General features: G+C 42.9%; 1 protein-coding gene across 9 annotated transcripts in view; it reads left to right on the plus strand.

The window, feature by feature from the left end:
- The window catches only part of ADD1 (adducin 1), an 89,777-nt gene that overhangs the window by 32,318 nt on the left and 37,605 nt on the right, over window positions 1–19,854 (plus strand). For all 9 annotated transcript variants that reach the window (XM_020889841.2, XM_020889847.2, XM_070462560.1 and 6 more), the window contains exons 2-3: window positions 12,379–12,593; window positions 16,033–16,195. In XM_020889841.2, the coding sequence (XP_020745500.1) occupies window positions 12,399–12,593; window positions 16,033–16,195 (358 nt within the window). In that variant the 5' untranslated portion in view covers window positions 12,379–12,398. The remainder of the gene's footprint in view (window positions 1–12,378; window positions 12,594–16,032; window positions 16,196–19,854) is intronic.

The raw sequence follows: 19,854 nt of genomic DNA on the forward strand, positions 1-19,854 counted from the left end.
GGCTTAGTGACTGAACGAACAAAAACAAAAGGAGCTCAGTAGGCGTTCTTTGAGGATACCCTTCGGCTTCTACTTCAGTTGCATCTGAAAAGTAATTTCTGGGATCCTTCACTTCTGTGGCCCAAATGTGGACGGAGCCTTTGAGAGTTTGAAATCTCCTTTCTACCTCAGTAGTGTTATGTTTGTTGAAATGGCAAATTTTGATTAAATAGACTAATAAAATATATGCAGTTTGAGGCATAATTTTCCTTTGTTTCAATTGGTTTTGGCCATTTTTCCATATTATGAGAAAATGAAAATTAGGCCATTTCATTCAGTTTAAGACCTTCATGATTTTCCCCTTCAAATATCATTTCGAATTTTTAAAGCCTTCAGAAGTATTTTGGATATTAACATCGGAAATTCCTACAGTGGTAATAACAGTGAGAAATTATACATACAAGAAAATATCTTCTAATATGTTTTTGAAACCAGTTGTAGTTGTGATAGACGTCGGAAATTGATTTCAGTTATTTCTCACCAACAGTAAAAAGCAAGCAAGCAAGAAGGAGTTTGTGTTGTGGAGTGTCCATAAAACCTGACTAGGACACTTTGGGCCCAGCCTTGTCCAGTAATCATAGCGGTCCTGTAATGTGTGTCTACTGGCAGACACTGCTAAATACTCTCTAAGTAGCATTTCTGAGGAAACTGACGTTTATAGGTGAGGAAACAAGTTAAGCGACTTCAGAAGTTCAGGGTCTAGCAGCAAGCAGCGCAGTGGACCTCCGGCTTGCCCTCAACCTGACGTCAGACACACCGGGCTGTTCCTCTCTGCCTGTGATTCCCAGTGTGCCCAGGGCCGTCTTCTGCCATCTCTGAGCCTCAGTTTTCCTAGCTCTCAAGTGAAGGGGTTAGATTTACACTACCACGGAGATCCTTATAGCATTGCGTCAGAAGGGCTCTCAGGGTCTTCAGGCCTGCTGTACTGTTACCGAGCACCTCCTGAGCACCAGAGAGCAGTGTGAGACGCTTAGACTGTAGATGTGTGGAAACCTGGTCAGCTCTCGGGATGAATAAGATGACGGTATTTCCCTAATAACTTAGACTTCAAGACCAGTGTGCTAAGTGCCCTGTTCTTCAGTAAACCTTGCCTGTCATTCCCTAAATAGGAAGGGAGGTTCTTCATATCCCCTTGATTCCTTATTCCTAAATGGGAAGGGAGGTACTTCATATCCCCTTGATTCCTTATGGGATGAAATGCCATATTGTGCTTAGAGGCCAAGAACTCCATTGCTTTTGGTAAATTGGAAATATGCAGTGGCTGCACAGTGGAGCCAGTACTGATTTAAAGAAATATTCAGTCATCAATGCTTCTGATGTGAACAGAATCATTTTGGAAGACTGACTGTGAGGAGCTGATTAACCTATCTCCTGAAAGTCAGGATAGGGCCACCCTGCTAAAGTACTTAACAGTATATATCAGTTCAGTTCAGTTCAGTCGCTTAGTTGTGTCTGACTCTTTGCGACCCCATGGACCGCAGCACGCCAGGCTTCCCTGTCCATCACCAACTCCTGGAGTTTGCTCAAACTCATGTCCATCGAGTCGATGATGCCATCCAAGCATTTCATCCCCTTTCGTCCTCTTTTCCTCCTGCCTTCAATCTTTGCCAGCTTCAGGGTCTTTACCAGTGAGTCAGTTCTTCGCATGAGGTAGTCAAAGTATTGCAGTTTCAGCTTCAGCGTCAGTCCTTCCAATGAACACCCAGGACTGATCTCCTTTAGGATGGACTGGTTGGATCTCCTTGCAGTCCAAGGGACTCTCAAGAGTCTTCTCCAACACCACAGTTCAAAAGCATCAGTTCTTTGGCGCTCAGCTTTCTTTATGGTCCAACTCTCACATCCATACATGACTACTGGAAAAACCATAGCTTTGACTAGATGGACCTTTGTTGGCAAAGTGATGTCTCTGCTTTTTAATATACTGTCTAGTTTTGTCATAGCTTTTCTTCCAAAGAGCAAGCGTCTTTTAATTTCATGGCTGCAGTCACCATCTGTTTCCACTGTTTCCCCATCTATTTGCCATTAAATGATGGGACCAGATGCTATGGTCTTAGTTTTCTGAATGCTGAGTTTTAAGCCAGCTTTTTCAGTCTCTTTCACTTTCATCAAGGGGCTCTTTAGTTCTTCTTCGCTTTCTGCCATAAGGGTGATGTCATCTGCGTATCTGAGGTTACTGATATTTCTCCAGATACCATGACCTGTTCATGGTCATTTAGATGTGACACTGAAAGATGAACTGCCCAGGTCATTAGGTGCCCAACAGACTATATATTAAACTATAAAACTTTAAGACAAATGTTTGATGTCATTATCCTGCTGGAAGTACAAGATACTGTGTATGCTGTTGATTTATACCTTCAGGGATGCTTAGGATTTTATTTATGTGCTTTATGGTGTTTTATTTTAAAATTTTTATGAATTTAACTTTAAAAATGTATATTTGTACAATACAGACTCTACTGGCTTTCTCTGTCCTCCATCTACCCAGATCCCTCCATTCCTTAAAAGTGCAAACCACCATCTTAAATTTCTAGTACATTTCTTCCTACATTTCTTTATGCAAATACAAGCAAATATGAATGTTTTTCTTATCCTTCCTCCAACCACAAGAGGTACTCTGTATACGTTGTTCTCTGTATATTGCTTTTTTTGAAAATATGAAACACTTCACGAGTGTGTGTCCCCCTTGCAGAGAGGCCGCGCTGAGCTTCTCCGTATCACTCTGGTTTTAGTGGATGTGCTGCTGCAGTGAGCCCGGTACCTGCTTTTTTTCACTTAATAGTATATCCTTATTTTTGTGAAATTGAGGCCATCTAAGAATTTGTGTGCTCATAATTATTTCATAGCATAAAGGGTTTTCAGTCTCCATCAGCTGATATAAATGTTAATACTTTTCAGAGAATAAACCTTTGGCAGATTTTTATTTAGACTAATTCTTGTGATTTTAAATACTTCCTGCCTAGCTCTGAAGTGGAAAACCGGACACCATTTTCAGAAGCCCCAGAATTGATAAAGCAGCGCACATTCCAGCTTTTGTGTGTACAGAATATGTATATCTTAGCATTCTCCATAGTTTTGTTGTTCTCAGTTTATTAGAGAACAATAATTTTCTTGGCTGAGTGATGCCTTCAAAGCTTTCTTTTATCATTTGTCTTCCACAGAACCAATTACTTTCACAAATAGGGACTTTTAGTTACTGACCATTAAATTCTGAAAAAGCTGCTTGCTTGTTTTTGTGGTGTTTTAATCTTCCTTACTTACAGCCCTGCCAGGCTTTGCTACCTTCCTCCTCCTTCCCAGAAAAATAAACAAAATATCTAACTCAGGCTCTCACATAGTAAGCTGCCCTCATGGAATGAAATTGAGAAAATGTTTTGTTTCAGTTAAACTGTAAATTTTGAAAGTCATGCTTCAGGAAAAATACAGCTAAAAAAATGAAAATAGTAAAGTAATTAAAGGACAGTTAACAGTATCATGAAGGAACTAAAATAGAGAAAGTGGTTGACGTGGTCAGAGGATAAAATTGAATTCTTTTTTTTCTGCATGTGTTCTGGGCATGAACATCTCAGAATACGTGCGTCAGTATAGTAACTGTGGTGGAGATCCTCCTGTGAAGGGGTAGTTATTTGCTAGTTTGTGAGATACCTGGGAGGTAGTGAAGGACAGGGAAGCCTGGTGTGCTGCAGCCCACGGGGTCTCACAGGTTGTACATGACTTAGCGACTTAACAACAGCAACACATAAAATTATTTCCCCCAGATTCCTCTCATGAAATCCGAATTGTAGTTTCCTTTGTGAAGTTACTTCTTGAAAGCACTTACGAGTCTACTGGCTAATATTTGCTCACGTGCTATCTGAAAGTAATGGGTATTACTTCAGATAGTGTTTTTTTGTTTGTTTGCATGAATTTTGTGAGTTTAGTAATTTAGTGAATTTAGCAGAATTTTGTGAAATTAGCAGTGGGAAATGGTTTTATATTCCTTTCCACTCTTCGCCCACTTAGCAGACTTCTTTGAGGCCTGTTGTGTGGTCATTGGTGGGGGAGGTAGCGCTGAGCTCGACTCCAGTGTGCTGCCTGCTCTTGGCAGTGTCCGCCTTTTGACTTCCTGTGTGGCAGTTGTGGGTAAGCGTGGCGTTCGGAACCGGTGGTCTTGGGTGCAGGTTCTGAATGGCCGTTTACTTATCGTGAGGCCTCAGAACTCACAAGTCAGGAACTCTTGCAGGGTTGTTGGAGTGAACTAATCTCTGTGGAAGCGTGTCCTCTGCAGTGTCCTGTGGCACTGTCCTCATCCAGCTCATGCACTGGTCGCTCTGCTCATCCCTTGCATTTTCCTAAGCTGGATTTGGGGAATATTTGTATGGAGTTTGTGAGTCATGGAGATGATGACTAGCCTCTATCCTATTTTATTGTTTTTTTCCCTTAGGTGCTTCCAGATACATTTTCTCTTTTAACCATTAGGTTAAGGTATTTTTACTGCATAGGTGAGGACGTCCAAAGTGTTAACATTATACGGTGGAACGAGCGGGACTAACCACTGATACCTAGCCCAGGGGTCTGTCCTCTGCCCATTACTGACCATAGACAGAAGAATCCTCTCCTCAGCACAGAAAGGCTGTTTAGTAGAAGCAATAAGAGTGCAATCTCTAAACCATAGTCTTAATTTTAGAGTCTTGCTTTTCTACCATGGCTGTGTAACCTTCAGCAAGTAATTGGAATCTCTGTAATACACAAAAAAATTGATTAAATGCTACAGTAAAGGAAAACAACAGCTATATAACTGTAAAAATGTTATAAAAGTGTGGAAGATTTAAGCTGGGAACCTGTTAAATCATTCATCCTAAAGGAGAGAAGAAGCAAGAGGGCCCACCCATGTCGTTCCTCATTGGCAGGAGCACGAGCGTAGGCAACTCGGCTAGGAAGCACTGCTTTGATTCAATTCTACCTTTTCATTTTTTTTCTAGTTGAGCTTGTTGGACACGTGAGGGTGAGAGGTAATGTGTGGTAGTGTTAAAAACAGGTGCCTTGGCGCCAGGCAGCCTGTGTTAAGATCCTAGTAACCCTCCTATAGGCTCTTCACTGCTTTGTGCCTCTCAGTTTCCTTATCTGTAGGGAAAATGAGTTAATACTCGTGAAAATGAGTTTTAGATCACTAATTACCACTCAATAAGCAGGGCTTATCTTGAACTTTTGAGCAGTTCCGTCTCCAGGGGAACATCTGGAGACCCAGGAATAGAAGGGATCTGATCAGAGTACTTAAAGGCTTTCAGTGAGCCGCGCGGCCCCAGGCAGGGCACGCAACCTCCTGAAGCTGGGACAAGAAATCTTCAACACAAGGTAGGTGTCCTTTGTGGGGTGTGGACCGGTAGTAACGTAGGCAGTGAGAGGTGTAACTCACTGTGGTGGTGTTCTGTCTCACTTGGGAGGGGGCTCCAGTGCTGGGCCCCTTTGTCAGGAGATGTTAGAGCTTCCCCTTTCATGGCCTGGCTGAGCACCCCTTCCACAGTGGAAGGTTTCTGAGAATTTGGAATGAATTTCTGATGGGGACTTCTTTGTCCCTTCTTTCCCACCGAGGCGCCGGACAGGGTGTGGACTGTCTCTGCTGCGCTGTTCACAGCGCTTTGCCTGGGCTCAGCCTTCAGTGTTAGCTCTGCCAAACTTGTTTAAAATCTTGTCACTCTTTCCAGCTAAGGCTCCACTTGTTTTTGTTTTATTTTATGCTTTCTTCCTGGCTTTATTGAGGTATATTTGTCTGTAATATGTTTATTATTTTTTTTTGTAATATGTTTAAAGGATACAACGCGATGATTTGATGTGTGTGTGCATTGTGAAACGACCCCCACGATCCAGTTATTTAACGTGTACATCACCTCGCCTAGCTGCCTGCGCCCTCCCTTTTTCTTTTTGGTGAGACCAGCTTCTGTTTAATTGAGTGTGCCCTGTTTATTCTGGGTGCAGACCTTGCGGAGCCCTCCCAGAGATGTTCATTCACCAAGTGACTGCCTCTCTGCCCCAAGCCAACCTGGAAGTATCACTTAGCTCTAAAAGCATCTCTCCTGTGACGCTTTCCTGGCGGCCCTCTCTCTCAGTGTCCCGGGGCTGCCATAAACAGTCCCGCAGGCTGGGTGACTTGAACCAGGAGGTTATCGTCTCAGTTCTGGAGACCAGATGTGCCCGGTCAGGGCGTCAGCAGGGCAGGTTCCTTCTGAGACGGTGAGGGGGCCTCTGTGCATGGCTTTCCGCCTGTGGTCCTGTCTGTGTCCCGGGGTCCTGCATGCACAAGGATGCCAGTCAGACTGAGGCAGGGGCTGGATGGGCCCCAGGCTGAGGGGCCGGAGTTCCTCCCCTGTGGACAGACATTCCAAAGTAGCCAGAGGGAGGAGAGCTGAGGCCTCTGCAGAGAAGAGAGAGACCACATATCCCTCCTTCTCGAAGTCAGGGAGACCTCCCTGACTGCACATGCCCGGAAAGGCTCCTTGGAGGTCCAGAAGGGAGGGGGCCTCCCCTCTACAGTAAGCAATGTCAGCCTACCCACAGGCCTCTTTGCTGAAATTTACCTGGATTGAGAGGTGCTCTCGCATGTGGGAGGACCCAAAGATAAACCAAGTATGGGCTCAGAACCAGGCAAAGCAAGATGATTGGCCAAAGGAAACCCAGGAGAAATGCCCCCATAAAAGGGCCTGACTGTCTCTCTCAACCCGCCCATGTGTCTATCCATGCGTACTCTTTTTCTCCTAATAAACACTTTACTTGTTTCACTATTTTCTGTCTCTGTGTGGAAATTCATTTCTACACAGCTGACAGGCCAGGGCCTCATCACTGGCCACTGGTCCGTGGTGGTCTAGAGGTTAGGATTCAGTACCATCACTGCTGTGGTCTAACCTCAATCTCTGGCTGGGAACCACAACCCTGCTTCAGGCCGCTGCTGGCTGAGGCCACCCGAGATCAGTGTTGAGATCAGTAGCGGATTCGGGACTCACTGTGTTCCAGTATGACATACTTAACTGATCCTGTCTGCAGTGACCTGTGTCCAGGTAAGGTTACATTCTGAGGAGCTGGGAGTTAAGGCTTCAGCATGAGTTTAGGGGCATATGATGCAACTCCTAACACCCTAGCTCTGCCTTTCTACCTCCCCTGACACTTTTGCCCTGCTGACACCTGAGTAGCTTTCTCATGGCATGAAGGGTATTTAGTTACGTTTATTTGTCTGTAATCTCCTGCTCATTTTGTCACTTTCTGTCTCTGGTGCCTTGCACCTCATGTGGAAAGCAGCTCTGATGAGATGTATGAAGCATCAGGAGTTAGTGGATGTGAAGGAGGAAACTGCAGAGATAGATATCGCTTTCCTTGTTTTCCTGTTGACAGCTCCAAAGGCTGTCTGCAGTTGCGGACGAGGGGGCCACAGACACCAGCAGAGACTGCCGCTGTTATTACCACATGAGTATGTTTGCTGCCTCCAGGTTTATCTTCCTTGTCTTTATGCTTTCTGAGCTCATTTTAAGAACAGTTAGAAACTGAAAAGACCCTCTGGGTCTTCTAGCATTCGATTTACCTAGAGAATTTTGTTCATGGCCACCTTCTTGTTTCAGCCTTTGCTTTGAGTATTGTTTTTAGGAATTCAAAAGTAAATCATGTGAATGGTTGGAATAGTTCTCAAAATGTCTGTTCCAGAAGGAGGTGCCAAGAAATAATTGAATCTACCCCCAGAGCTTTAGAATTAGCTCATTAGATGTTTTAGAAATGCAAAAATGTGTTTGGTTTCTAATCTGAGGTTTAGTTACACATTAGTGTGGGTGAATCATACTGGAGCTGGAACACCTTTGCTACGAAAGAATATTCCAGGGCACGCTTTCTGTTATTTCCTGAATAAATAACATTCTTGGCAGAATGGTTAGGTGGGATGTCAGTAGAAAAGGAAAGTTAATCTTAAAGTATCCTTTTATTCCAATATCAGTCATATCTGTGTGAAAGAGCATGCTGAAATGTGCTCATCTGAAGGCAGACGGAGAGTAGTTTATGTAAGATCTGGAGGCGCTTTAAGAGCATTTCAGACTCACATGGAGTAGAACAGTATAGTGAACTCTTTTTATCCTTCATCCGGTCTCAGCAGTCATTAACTCATGGCCAGTATTGTAACCCTTACTCTCCCTGTATCCCATGCGTGGTTTAGGCAAATTCCATATGTCGTCATTTTGTTTGTAAACATTTCTGTATGTATCTGCTATAACCATAATACGAGACCTAAAGTAAACAGTAATTACTTAAAGCTATCCAATTCCTGTTATTGTTCAAATTTCTAATTGTCTCAAATGTAATTTTTAGATTTTTATTTTACACTTTATTTGAAGCAAGATCTGGCGAAGGTCCTCCTGAGACCTTGTTAGGTTTTAAGTAAGGGGGTGAATAACATGCTCTGATTTACATTTTGAAATTCTGTCTGAAAAAAATAAAAAAAAGAAACTGTCTGTACTCACTGTGAAAAATGGGTTGGTGGGGGCAATGTTAAAGAGAAAGGCAGTAGGGAAGCTAATGAGAGGAGGCTAGTGTGTGTCCAGGAGGTGAGTGCTAATTATCTAGGTTAGAATGATGTGGTAGAGATGGGGAGAAGTGGATGAATATGAAGTGTCCTGTGGGCAGGCCACACTTGTCTCCGTGGTTCATCCAGACTTTTGGATTCTGTTGGGTGTGTATGTTTGTTTATTTGAAAGTACTATTCTCAGATTTCATTGATTGGGGTATCAACATTTTAAGATTGGTGAAATCTTAAAATATTTACACAGGTTAAATTATAGCAGCTTTATATATATATACCATTGTGATGGGGAACATCATCCTTAGAGGGGCACTAATCCCCACTTCTTCTGAATCAGTTTATTCAGTTTATTTGCCATTGTATCATCTTTTCTATGTGTGACTGCAGTGATAATATTGACAACTTTATGTAGTAGAATGGGAAATTATAGTTTTTCACTTAAACATGTTATATAATCTCAGGTACGTTATGCTAAAGAATATTCATTGTTTCATAGTACTGTATTGAACAGATTACATTACAACCATTGATGTATTGTTGGACACTGATCTTTTTAAACTATTTAAAAATTATCCTAATGTTGCAGGAAGTTTTTTTCATCTGTATATTTTCCATTTCTTTTTAAAAAATTTGGGTTAAGTAATGACTTCTTCGTAGAGATTTTCCTAGAAAAATTTGCTGTCTTAACACACGCTTAAAAACTGCATCAATGAAACTTGAAGCTATAATTGATAAAAAAACAAACACAGGTTTTGTACTTTAAAAGTGGAATTATGTTTATTCCTGTTTATTGGGCTCAGAATATGTATATTTTGACTTAAGTTTATAGACTTCTTTATGAAGGAATGGAGCACATGTATATTTGGTCTTCAGTTTTTTATTTATCCCATTCACATAGCAATTTGTAATAAATTGAAAGCAATCTCTGCCTTATCTTTAACATGTTGGTTTTACAAAGATTCTTTTCTTTCAGTCAGCTCTGGGAACCAGGAAGCAGCTATAGTTGCCACTAAAATGTTCCCCTCTGTCTTATTTACTGATGAAAATGGTTTAAAATTGGGACTCATTTGGTAATAGAAAACTCTTAATATTGTGTAATCTTTTGTATTTTTTTTCCCTGAAACATTCAAGTGGAACATTTTTATCATTGGCTCAGAATGATCAGCTTCATTTATATCTAATGAAGAAATGCCAGATAACCATGAATAATATTTTGTTTTTTGGGTCCTTCTTATAGAACAAACTAGGTTAAACAGATGAAACAAACATTTTAAAGGATATGTTCAGAGAAGGGTAGGTTTTTAGGCCATTGATTCCCTTATTATGTTTTATTGTCTTTTAGTCAGTGTTTTTATACTTTGAAGTCCTCAAAATAGTGTTACTTTAAGTATGCTGTCCTATCTTTAGATTTCAGAAAAGCAGTATCAAAATTGACCTTTATCTTTAAAAAAGGATGTTTTCTTCAACTGGTTATTCTTTAAAGCCTGACTGTTCAAATTGTGGTCTACGTCGGGCGTGACTGAGCGACTGACACACACGTTCAGATGGTGGTCCAAGCTCACTGGCACTGGTGTCACTCGGGAGCTCATGGGCATGCAGGATCTCAGGCTCTGTCTCATGCCATGACTTTGAATCCTAACGTGATTCTTAGGCGATTCATGTGCACATTAAAAAGCTAACAGTGCCAGCCCCAGATTCCCAAGACTGGGTCCTCCTGTTCAAGGCATCTGTGCCCTCAGTTCCACCCCTGCCGTCCCTTCAGGGACATTGTTTTCCCTCCCTGTGGTCATCGTCATCAATTACAGTACACCTTGGAGGCTAAAAACACGGGGTCTGCCGCCAGGAGTCCTGCGTTAGAACTGCAGCCCTGCTGGCCTCCTAGCTGAGTGACCTGTGAAGTGAGGACAACAGTACATTGACAGACAGGGGAGGCGAGAGGGTCAAATACAATTAAAGAACAGTGTCTCGCTTGCAGTTCTGGCTGCTTTCATTCTCCTTCCCCTTATCACGAACATTATTTTAGATATCTGTTGCATCATAACAAACCGTTCCAGGACTTTGCAACTTAAAATCACTGCTTTATTGTTCATATTTCATGATCTTGTGGGTCAGGAATTAAGGCTCAACTGGCAGTTCTGTTCGTTGTGGCATCTATTGAGGTTGCTTGATGACTTTCAAGTTTTTGAAGTAAGTAAGTTGTATATTCTGGATGTAAATATTTTCTCAGATGCGTGATTTGTAAATTTTCCCCCATTTTATGGGTTGTCTTTTCACTTTATGTATCCTTTGAAGCACAAATAGTTTTAATTTTTAGGAAGGCCAGTTTATGTTTTTTTTCTTTCTTTATTTTGTTGCTCTCGTTTAGGTGTCATATAAGACTGCCTAACCCAGGGTCTCAAGGATTTATTCCCTTTCTTGTAAGAATTCTATAGTTTTTGCTGTTACATTTAGATCTGTGTTCCACTTGGAATGAATTTTTCTATATAGTGTAAGAAAGGGGCACTGTTCACTGTTTTAGTTGCTGGTTTAATTACCTTTTTAAATCCCTACTTTGCTTAGCCTTTGTGGCTTGAGGAACTGTTGCTCGCTCACTCTCCATTAAAACTCTGCCTGTGGGTTCTGAGATTATTTCCTTCTTTTTAATTTATACAGAAATTTTAATTTACACACCTGCTATATGCTGAAAACTGTTCTGGATGCTGGTTCTGCTGCCTCTTCTTTTTTAATTGTAATTTTTTTATTTTTCGCTGGGCTAGGTCTTCATTACTGCATGGGCTTTCTCTAGTTGTGGCTTGCCGGTGCTACTCTCTTGTTGGGGAGCGTGGACTCTAGGGCGTATGGGCTTCAGTAGTTGCACTTTCCAGGCTCCAGACCACTGGCTCAGTAGTTGGTGGAGCACAGGCTTAGTTGTTCCACGGCATGTGGGATCTTCCTGGCACAGGGATTGAACCAGTATCTCCTGCATTGGCAGGGAGATTCTGTACTGCTGAGCCAGTGGGTTATAGAAGCAGAATAGAAATTGAACTGTCTGTATGATTAGTAAAGGTGCTGTTCAGAGGTTTAGTAGTTAAAAGATGAATATTAAATTATGCATTCAAACAGCATTTCAAATAAAAGATTGGAATAAAAAGAGTGTAAGTAGTAACTAGCTATATATATATATATGGTAATATTTATAAATATAGTAAGTAGCTATATTAGCAAACTGTTAAATTTAAGCCATTTGGGCATCTTTTCAGGTTACTCACCAACTCAAGGGCATATTGACATTTTCAGAGCCTGATGTTACTGTTCTTTGAATTGAGAAGGTGGTGTTGGTGAGCATTTCCCATTTCTGTGAATACAGATGTATAAGCAGCTTCCCTGACCTGTGTGGAAAATCCTTTGCAGAGTCGCCACCAGTACTTTTTGGGGAAAATGTCAGGAATGAAATGTCTCTGGAAATGAACTGTGCTACTATTAGAAGATCTTGTTTGTGTGGGACAATGTGGTGACTTTATCTTGGGGTCAAAATTTTAATATCTAAAGAGTTTGTCAGAGGATATAGTAGCTTTGTTAGGTTGTTCTGTTGTCTGCTGAAGAACAGTGGTAAGGACAAAACTGCCCTTGGTTGGTGGAAGGGTGGGAGATGGTGGCCAGCCACGTGCCTGAGAAGCCACGAGGAAGTACCATCCATCATGGCTGTGCCTGGTGGATCGATTAGGGCATCCTCGTGCTGGAGACTGTGTTTATCAGGCTGATGTGCTCATCATGAAATGCTGCTGGGCATGTATACAAAAACAGTACTTTCTTTTGTTTGGATTCTCTAGGAACCTAGAAGGATTGTGCGATGAATGGTGACACTCGGGCTGCAGTGGTGACCTCACCACCCCCGACCACAGCCCCTCACAAAGAGAGGTATTTCGACAGAGTGGATGAGAACAATCCAGAATACTTGAGAGAGAGGAACATGGCACCAGACCTTCGCCAGGACTTCAACATGATGGAGCAAAAAAAGAGGGTGTCCATGATTCTGCAAAGTCCCGTAAGAGAAGCTTTTTCTTTGATCCTGGGTCCTCTGTCTGCTTCCACTTCTTCAGCTTGTTTGCTCTGTTGTGTTTTTTACAGTCTGTTTACCTTAACACAGGAATAAGTGCCTTGTGTATGTATGGGTATGGCTGTTGAAGAGTTGAGTTTAGTTCAAGTCATCAGACAAAACAAATGAAAAAGCTTCAATATCATAAAAGATAGGAGATGTTTATTTCTTCTTTTTATACTCTCTCTGCTTTTCCAGGAAGTCTGTATATATATTGGGACCATTTAAAAATTACTCTTTCCTCCAAAACACCTAGCTTTGTGCTAGGCATTTAATAGGCCTTAGCAGTATCTGATTGTTGATTGATTTTACCTTTAATTATGGTTGGCATGTGAACCACAATCACACCCAACCAAGTGTCTCCTATTTGCATCTTTAGGTAAAGTAGTGCTGTTTTCGTTACCAAAACATATGCGTTGGGGGGCCTGGCTGCTCGCCATTCAAAAGCCAATAAGCAGGCCAGGTTGGTGGAGAGGAAAGTTTGCTTTATATCAGATGCCAGCAACTGATGGGGTGAGTGGTGGACATCTGTCCAAAGGCTGACTCCTGCCTTTGGAGTCCCCCTCCCACCCCCGCACTGCCCCCCCACAAGCAGGGGATGAGAGCTTTTATAGAGTGAGGGGAAGGTTATATGCAGAAACAGTGCAGTCATCTCTAACAGTCATCTTCAAATTGGTCATCAGTGGTCTGACTAGCATCATCTTGGTTGTTTTAGGTACAGTTAATCTTTGGTCTCCTCTCCTTTGACTGTTTTCCTTTGTTTCTGCATTTCTCACTTCTCTGATTAAACTTATTCTTTGGCTAAAGTTTTCCACAGGCAAAAGGCAGAGGACATGGTGGGGGGCAAGGACCATAGGGTCCTGCTCCGTTTCATTTTCATAGTTTGCTCATGTTGATGATGCTGCATTTGTGTGTGTGTGTCACTCATTTTATCATTTTAATCCATTGTTTTATTTCCTTGATATTTGAGGTGTCACTTGGCAGATAACTCATTGAGTTTTTTTTTATATGTTGATTATCTCTATCTGCAAGGAATTGGGCATTTAGCAATAAACAAGGCATGTAAAGCTTATGTGTTTTATTGTTATTATTCGTATATAATTCCTCAATAATGTAGCTTATAATAAAGTACATAAGTCTTAAGTAAACACCTTGGTGAACTGTGACATATGTGTCACACCTGTGTAAGCACCTGGAGCAAGTCTCAGACTTGACATTCTAGTTGAAGGAGATAACTAAGAAACAACAAACATAGCACAGTGCAGGAAACAGTTGGATGATTAGATTGTGTGTGACTGTGGTTAGAACAGGCCTCTCTGAGGAAGGAAGTTTGAACTCTGAATGACAGGAAGGAGCCAGCCTGCAGGGATGAGGGAGAAGCATTCCAGGTTGAGGGAGCAGCAGACTTGAAATTCCTAGGGTAGGAGTGAGCTTGGAGAGTGGAAGGGCAGCCCACGTGGTTTGGGCACAGAAAGCAAGAGGGAGGGGCGGTGCGGCGGGGCTGGAGGGGAGGAGGGCGCAGGCCCTAGGAGGCCTGTAAGCTCAGCTCACAAGTCTGTCTGCCTTCAGAGCACAGCAGGGGGTCACTGGAGGGCTGCAGGTGGGCACGGCACTCTTCAGTCCAAGTCCTTCTGGGCTGGTAGAGCATCGTACAGGACGAGAGAGGAAGCTCTCTTCAAACAGGAGGTCTGGTGGCTCGGCCAGGGCAGTGGTGGTGGAGGCGGAGAGAGATAGGCTCCTTTGTGTTTTATTTAGAAGGTAGGCTAGGATAAGTAGGACTTGCTGATGGACATGGAGGAAGAGCTGAGAGAGGGAAAAAAAGAATCAGGACAACATCTAGACCTGGCTTCAGCAGTTTTCCCGTGTAAAAGCAGTAAGTAACTAGGTGAAAATCACTGAGGAGAGAGTGAAGAAACTAAACTTTCAACATCAGGTGTGTGCCAGGCACTGTGCCGAGCACCAGGGATGCTGAGAACACAGTCAGTGTCAGAATGCTGCTGACCCACGCGCCCTGTGGGATCCGGAAAGAGAAGGACACTAGAGAAGAGGCTGGTAAGTGCGGAGGTCCCTGGGTAACGTGTATCCAGTGTTGGTGTTTGGGGTTTAGGAGCTTGGATTGTTACGAGCTGCAGCCAGGGTTGTGAAGGCCCTCTCTGTGGGTGTGGCTGTCAGCAGTTCGGAGCTGTGAGAGGGAACCTGTGAAGTTGCCTTCAGGATTCTCTGTTCTGCATGGAGTAACCAGGGGAGTCATCTGCTCAGAGTGGGCATGTGGAGCAGTCTAGAGAAGGCAAGAGGAGGAGATGAGGGAGGTGGTAAGAGAAGCCGGGAACGCACTCGGGCCAGTGCTCAGGAATAGAAAGGGTGGAGAGTTGAACTTAACCTGGGGCTGGGATTTTGCCAGATGAAATGGCAAGGAGGCAGAGCTGTAAGCAAGGTCGTGCTTAGAGTGTTAAACCAAGGGCCTCAGCTGAGTGAGGGGGACGATGCTGGCTCGCCATGAGGTCTTAGGACCGCGATGGGGTTGAGGGGCGGGTGAGCTGGACGCTCGGAGAGGGTGTGTGGAGAACACGTGCTTGGGTGAGGGTGGAAATAGGAGGCCCCAGTGAACTGAATGACATGGGCACTGGGGAGAGGCCATCAGAGGGCTGAGAGGGGGGGAGTGTGGCTGCTGAACCGTCTGGAGTCAGGACCGAGCCAGCAGACAAGGTCGTTGCTGGTGACTGCTTGCTGGGAGCAGGGTCTGGGGTTCAGGTGGCTGTTTCCAGGCTCCCTGGTCATTGCTGAGCTCGGCCCTGTATTGCACATATGGGTCATCCGGAATGCTGCTGAGACAGAGGGTCGGTCCCTTGTACTAGGGACTTTTTCTTTTTGCATTTCCCTTACTAAGTTTTAAGTTCCTTGATGGCAAAGCAGTTTGTGTGTGTGTGTGTGTGTGTGTGTGTGTGTGTTTTCCTGGTCTCTATATGTCCTCAGTGCCTAGTGTCATTTAATTTTTTGGCCTTTCATGTTGAATGTGTGCATGGAATTCCATTATAAGGTGACTGAGTGTATTTAATCAGTTCTCTTCTGTTTAAAATGTAGACTGTTAACTTTTTTCCCTTTTATTGGTAATGCTGGAATGAACATCCTTACGAATAGATGTTTGAGCACATCTCTGATTAGTTCTTTAGAAATGATTCCTAGGAGTAGAATGTTTATTCAGATTGTTTAGCTTTTACCATGTTAAATGACTTTCCAAAAAGAATACACTAATTTATGTTCCAAGTAGTGATGTATGAGAATACCCATTTGCCTTTGCAGCAGTGGATGAAAACAAACAAACAAAAGTTGGTCTGTGTGATAGTTACCATTGCCTTGTGTCTCATTGTTTTAATTTGCCTTTTATTAGGCTTTCTGTGAAGAATTGGAGTCAATGATACAGGAACAGTTCAAGAAGGGGAAGAATCCCACAGGCCTGTTGGCATTGCAGCAGATTGCAGATTTCATGACCACAAACGTACCCAATGTCTACCCGGCAGCTCCACAGGGGGGAATGGCGGCCTTGAACATGAGTGAGTAGTTTCTGACTGTATACATGCTGTGCCGTTTTCCAGGTTGAATTTCCTAACTCTGTTACGTGAAATAGATGAGCACACATAGTGTAACACATGGAATTGAGTTTTGTTTTTCTTTTTAAATTGAACTTTAGCTATAATCTTGACTCTCTGTTAGTTGCTCAGTTGTGTCTGACTCTTTTGCGACCCCATGGACTGTAGCCCACCAGGACTTCTCTGTCCATGGAGTTCTCCAGGCAAGAATACTGGAGTAGGTTGCCATTTCCTTCTCCAAGGGATCTTTCCGACCCAGGGATCGAACCTGGGTCTCCTGCCCTGCACGCAGTCTTTACCGACTGAGCCACCAGCCAGACTATAGAGGGCTCCTTTTGTTATGAGCCAGTGACTCTGTTATTTCTTAGGCAGATGACTTTTTATCAATATGTGGCTTCTCAGACCCTTTGTGAATTAAAGAGAAGAAAACTAATCAGAAATAATGCTTGGGGAGAAGCATGTTGATGTTGCCTGAACTTATTTCAGCCAAGCCAGCCTGTCTTATTTACCATTCTTCACTGCTGTTTGCAAATGAATGAGAAACAGAGAAATTCCAGAAGAAAGTCAGAAGGGAAATGCTGGGTGGGTGAATGTGAGCACAGAATGGTTCGTTGTGCAGAGATGGCGCTTTGCTATGGCTGTTGAGTTTGTGCACGTGAACTTGGCCGGGCGGAGCCTGGGGCACCTAGCAGGTCAGCTCCTCGCAGACGCTGTGCGCTGTGCTTGGATCAGTCTGATGAGCTGGATAGTCAGCCTCTGACTCACTGACTGAAGGTTTTGGTTTCCCTCAGATCATGTGCATTTGCTGCTTTCCTGTCTGTTTTCTATTCTTAGAAGTTGATTGACTTTCACCCAAGTGATAATATCATTGATAGCCACAGAGTGTTAAGAATCACATATAATTTACTAACTCATACTTCCATCCTCAAGTCAAATGATAGTCATTAGGTTTTCATGTTTTCACATGGATTTCTAATAGAGTCTAGTGATATTTATATGAATTGGATAATAAAGGACAATTAATATATTTACTCACATATTGTGTTTTTTTTCTTTGTTTTATTTGCATTTTTTTTTGTGGCATTTATTCCCAGGCCCTAAGCTTTTGTTTGTTCAGGTTCTTCTGGGGTATCTTTTTCTTTTGTGCAGCCTTCTCTTCCGGTTTAAGAACCGTGTACTCTTTTTTTCAGTAAGGATCATGTCAGTATGGCAGGGAGAACTCATGCATGGCTTGATCCGACCATAAACTCTGTAAGTCCTGGGGGCTTTGTTCACTCAGTTGTGCTCAGTGACCAGAGAGTCTGCATCGAGCCCCTTAAGCTCAGCATCACTCCCTGCAGTTTTGAGTGTGTGCAGGAAAAACTCAGCACTCTTTCTGGGCCGCTGACCCTGAATCTAACCCCTCTCTTTGACCTGTTCACGCCTACCAGTTCCATCACTGTTATGATGACGGAATGGCATGCTGCTGCTTTAAAGGGACATCCTTCATATACTTTGTGGATTTTTTGGATATGCATGCCCTTAACTTCTGGGGCAGTTTCATGACTGTTCAAAGTACATGAAGATTTGAACCTCTTGATTTGCATGATTTTGTGGGTTTTTCTGGGTCAAATGAATAGGAAACCATTTAGAGGGTACCTCAGGCTGCTTACCAGAAAAGCATATATTGTCTTCTAATCAGAGATAAAGGAAATTTTAGTAGTGCTGCACCAAAAAAAGAAGGAAGAAAAAAAAATCTAGTTAGTTTTAATTGTTTCTAATAATTTGTCTCTTAAATATAAAATTTTTATACAAATGTTAACCTTTGTTGTGGAATATAGCATAGGTAGATGGCGCAGGACAAAAATATATATATTTTATGAATGGTTCTAAGGTGAACTCCTTTATAACCAATACCTTGGTTAAGAATTAAAGTTTTATCAGAGGCTTGCCCTGGCCCTGTTGGCCCTCTTAGAAGGAATTGCCATCTTGAGTTGCACGGTGTCGCTGCCTTGCTCTCTTTATAGTTTTATCACCCAAATGGCCATCCTTACGCTCGATGCTTTAGTGTTTGTCTGTTTTACTTAATGTCTTGTAAGCATTATTAAAGCTACAAATGGCCCCTCTATCTATCTTTTTCTCCTGACACCTTTAAAGAAAATGGGATTCATTGACCTGTAGAGTTCACTGCAGTCTTGGATTCTGCTGACTCCATCTCCATGGTGCTAACAGGTCCCTTTTGTCTGTTGTATTTATGGTAAATTGGTAGCTGGGTCTGGAAGCCTGGGTATATTTGGATTCTGTTCTTTGGTGAGCCCACCAGATAGACGTCACTGAGTTCTGTCAGCAGGTGCATATGTCTGCTTGTTGCCACTTGTGTTGGAGCAGCCATGCATGCTCAGTGCCTGGATCTGTTAATTTAACAAGAGTTCCAAGATGGTGATATTTTAACTCTGTCATTCCTTCTTCTGCATTTACTAGTTAGAGTACTTCTGTAAAGAGAAACCTCCCTGGGAAATGGTAAGTAACCAGGAAGGGCGCTGCCTCATTCTGTCACTCAGCACATGATTGCAGGGAACTTGGTGCTAAGCCGTTCATAGGTGACCTGCTTCTTGGTCAGGGTTTCATGCGAAGCGGAGCAGCTTCCTTGCTGCAGTCTATTGGAAATCAGTGCTCAGTCTGCACATAAAGTGAAGCTTCCTCTCAGCTCTTTTGCTTACCCCATGATACAGTTCATATAGGAAGAGTTCAGCTCAGTCGCTCAGTCGTGTCCAACTCTTTGCAACCCCATGGACTGCAGCACGCCAGGCTTCCCTGTCCATCACCATCTCCTGGAGCTTGTTCAAACTCATGTCCATCGAGTTGGTGATGCCATCCAACCATCTCATCCTCTGTCTTCCCCTTCTCCTCCTGCCTTCAATCTTTCCCAGCATCAGGGTCTTTTCCAGTGAGTCCATTCTTCACATCAGGTGGCCAGAGTATTGGAGTTTCAGCTTCAGCATCAGTCCTTCCAGTGAAAATTCAGGACTGATCTCCTTTAGGGTGGACTGGTTGGATCTCCTTGCAGTCCAAGGGACTCTCAAGAGTCTTCTCCAACCACAGTTCAAAAGCATCTATTCTTTGGTGCTCAGCCTTCTTTATGGTCCAGCTCTCTCATCCATATGTAACTACTGGGAAAACCCTTTTCAGAATGAGAGGTTGGTTTCCTGTCATACTTCTAAAGCAACCAACTATTGTCTCTTTAGTAGTATTTTGGATGAATGGATTTAAATATATTCAGTGTGTTTCAAAACATTGCAGTTCTCTTTTCTGATACGGCAGCCTTTGATTGGAGAGATTCTGAGCCGGTTATCTCTGACAGCGTCCACCCGACCCCTGTGGGAGATGTTCTAGGCTCATTGTCTACATTTCCTGCCCCACATCTGGAGTCAACCATTTCTCTAAGAAACCTTGATTTCTTTTTGTGAAAAATGAAATTTTAGTCTCAGTGCTAGGAATGCTTTTTGCTACTGACTGGTTAGTCATTCTTTGTAGTCCTTTTTAGTGCACAAAGATAGGAAATATAGATCACCTGGTGATTTATATACTATGTTGATATACTGGAATTGTAAGTATAATCATAAATATATAGAAATCCTGAAAGA

The sequence above is a fragment of the Odocoileus virginianus genome, unplaced genomic scaffold, assembly GCF_023699985.2.
Source record: "Odocoileus virginianus isolate 20LAN1187 ecotype Illinois unplaced genomic scaffold, Ovbor_1.2 Unplaced_Scaffold_5, whole genome shotgun sequence".
In the NCBI taxonomy this organism is placed as follows: Eukaryota; Metazoa; Chordata; class Mammalia; order Artiodactyla; family Cervidae; genus Odocoileus; species Odocoileus virginianus.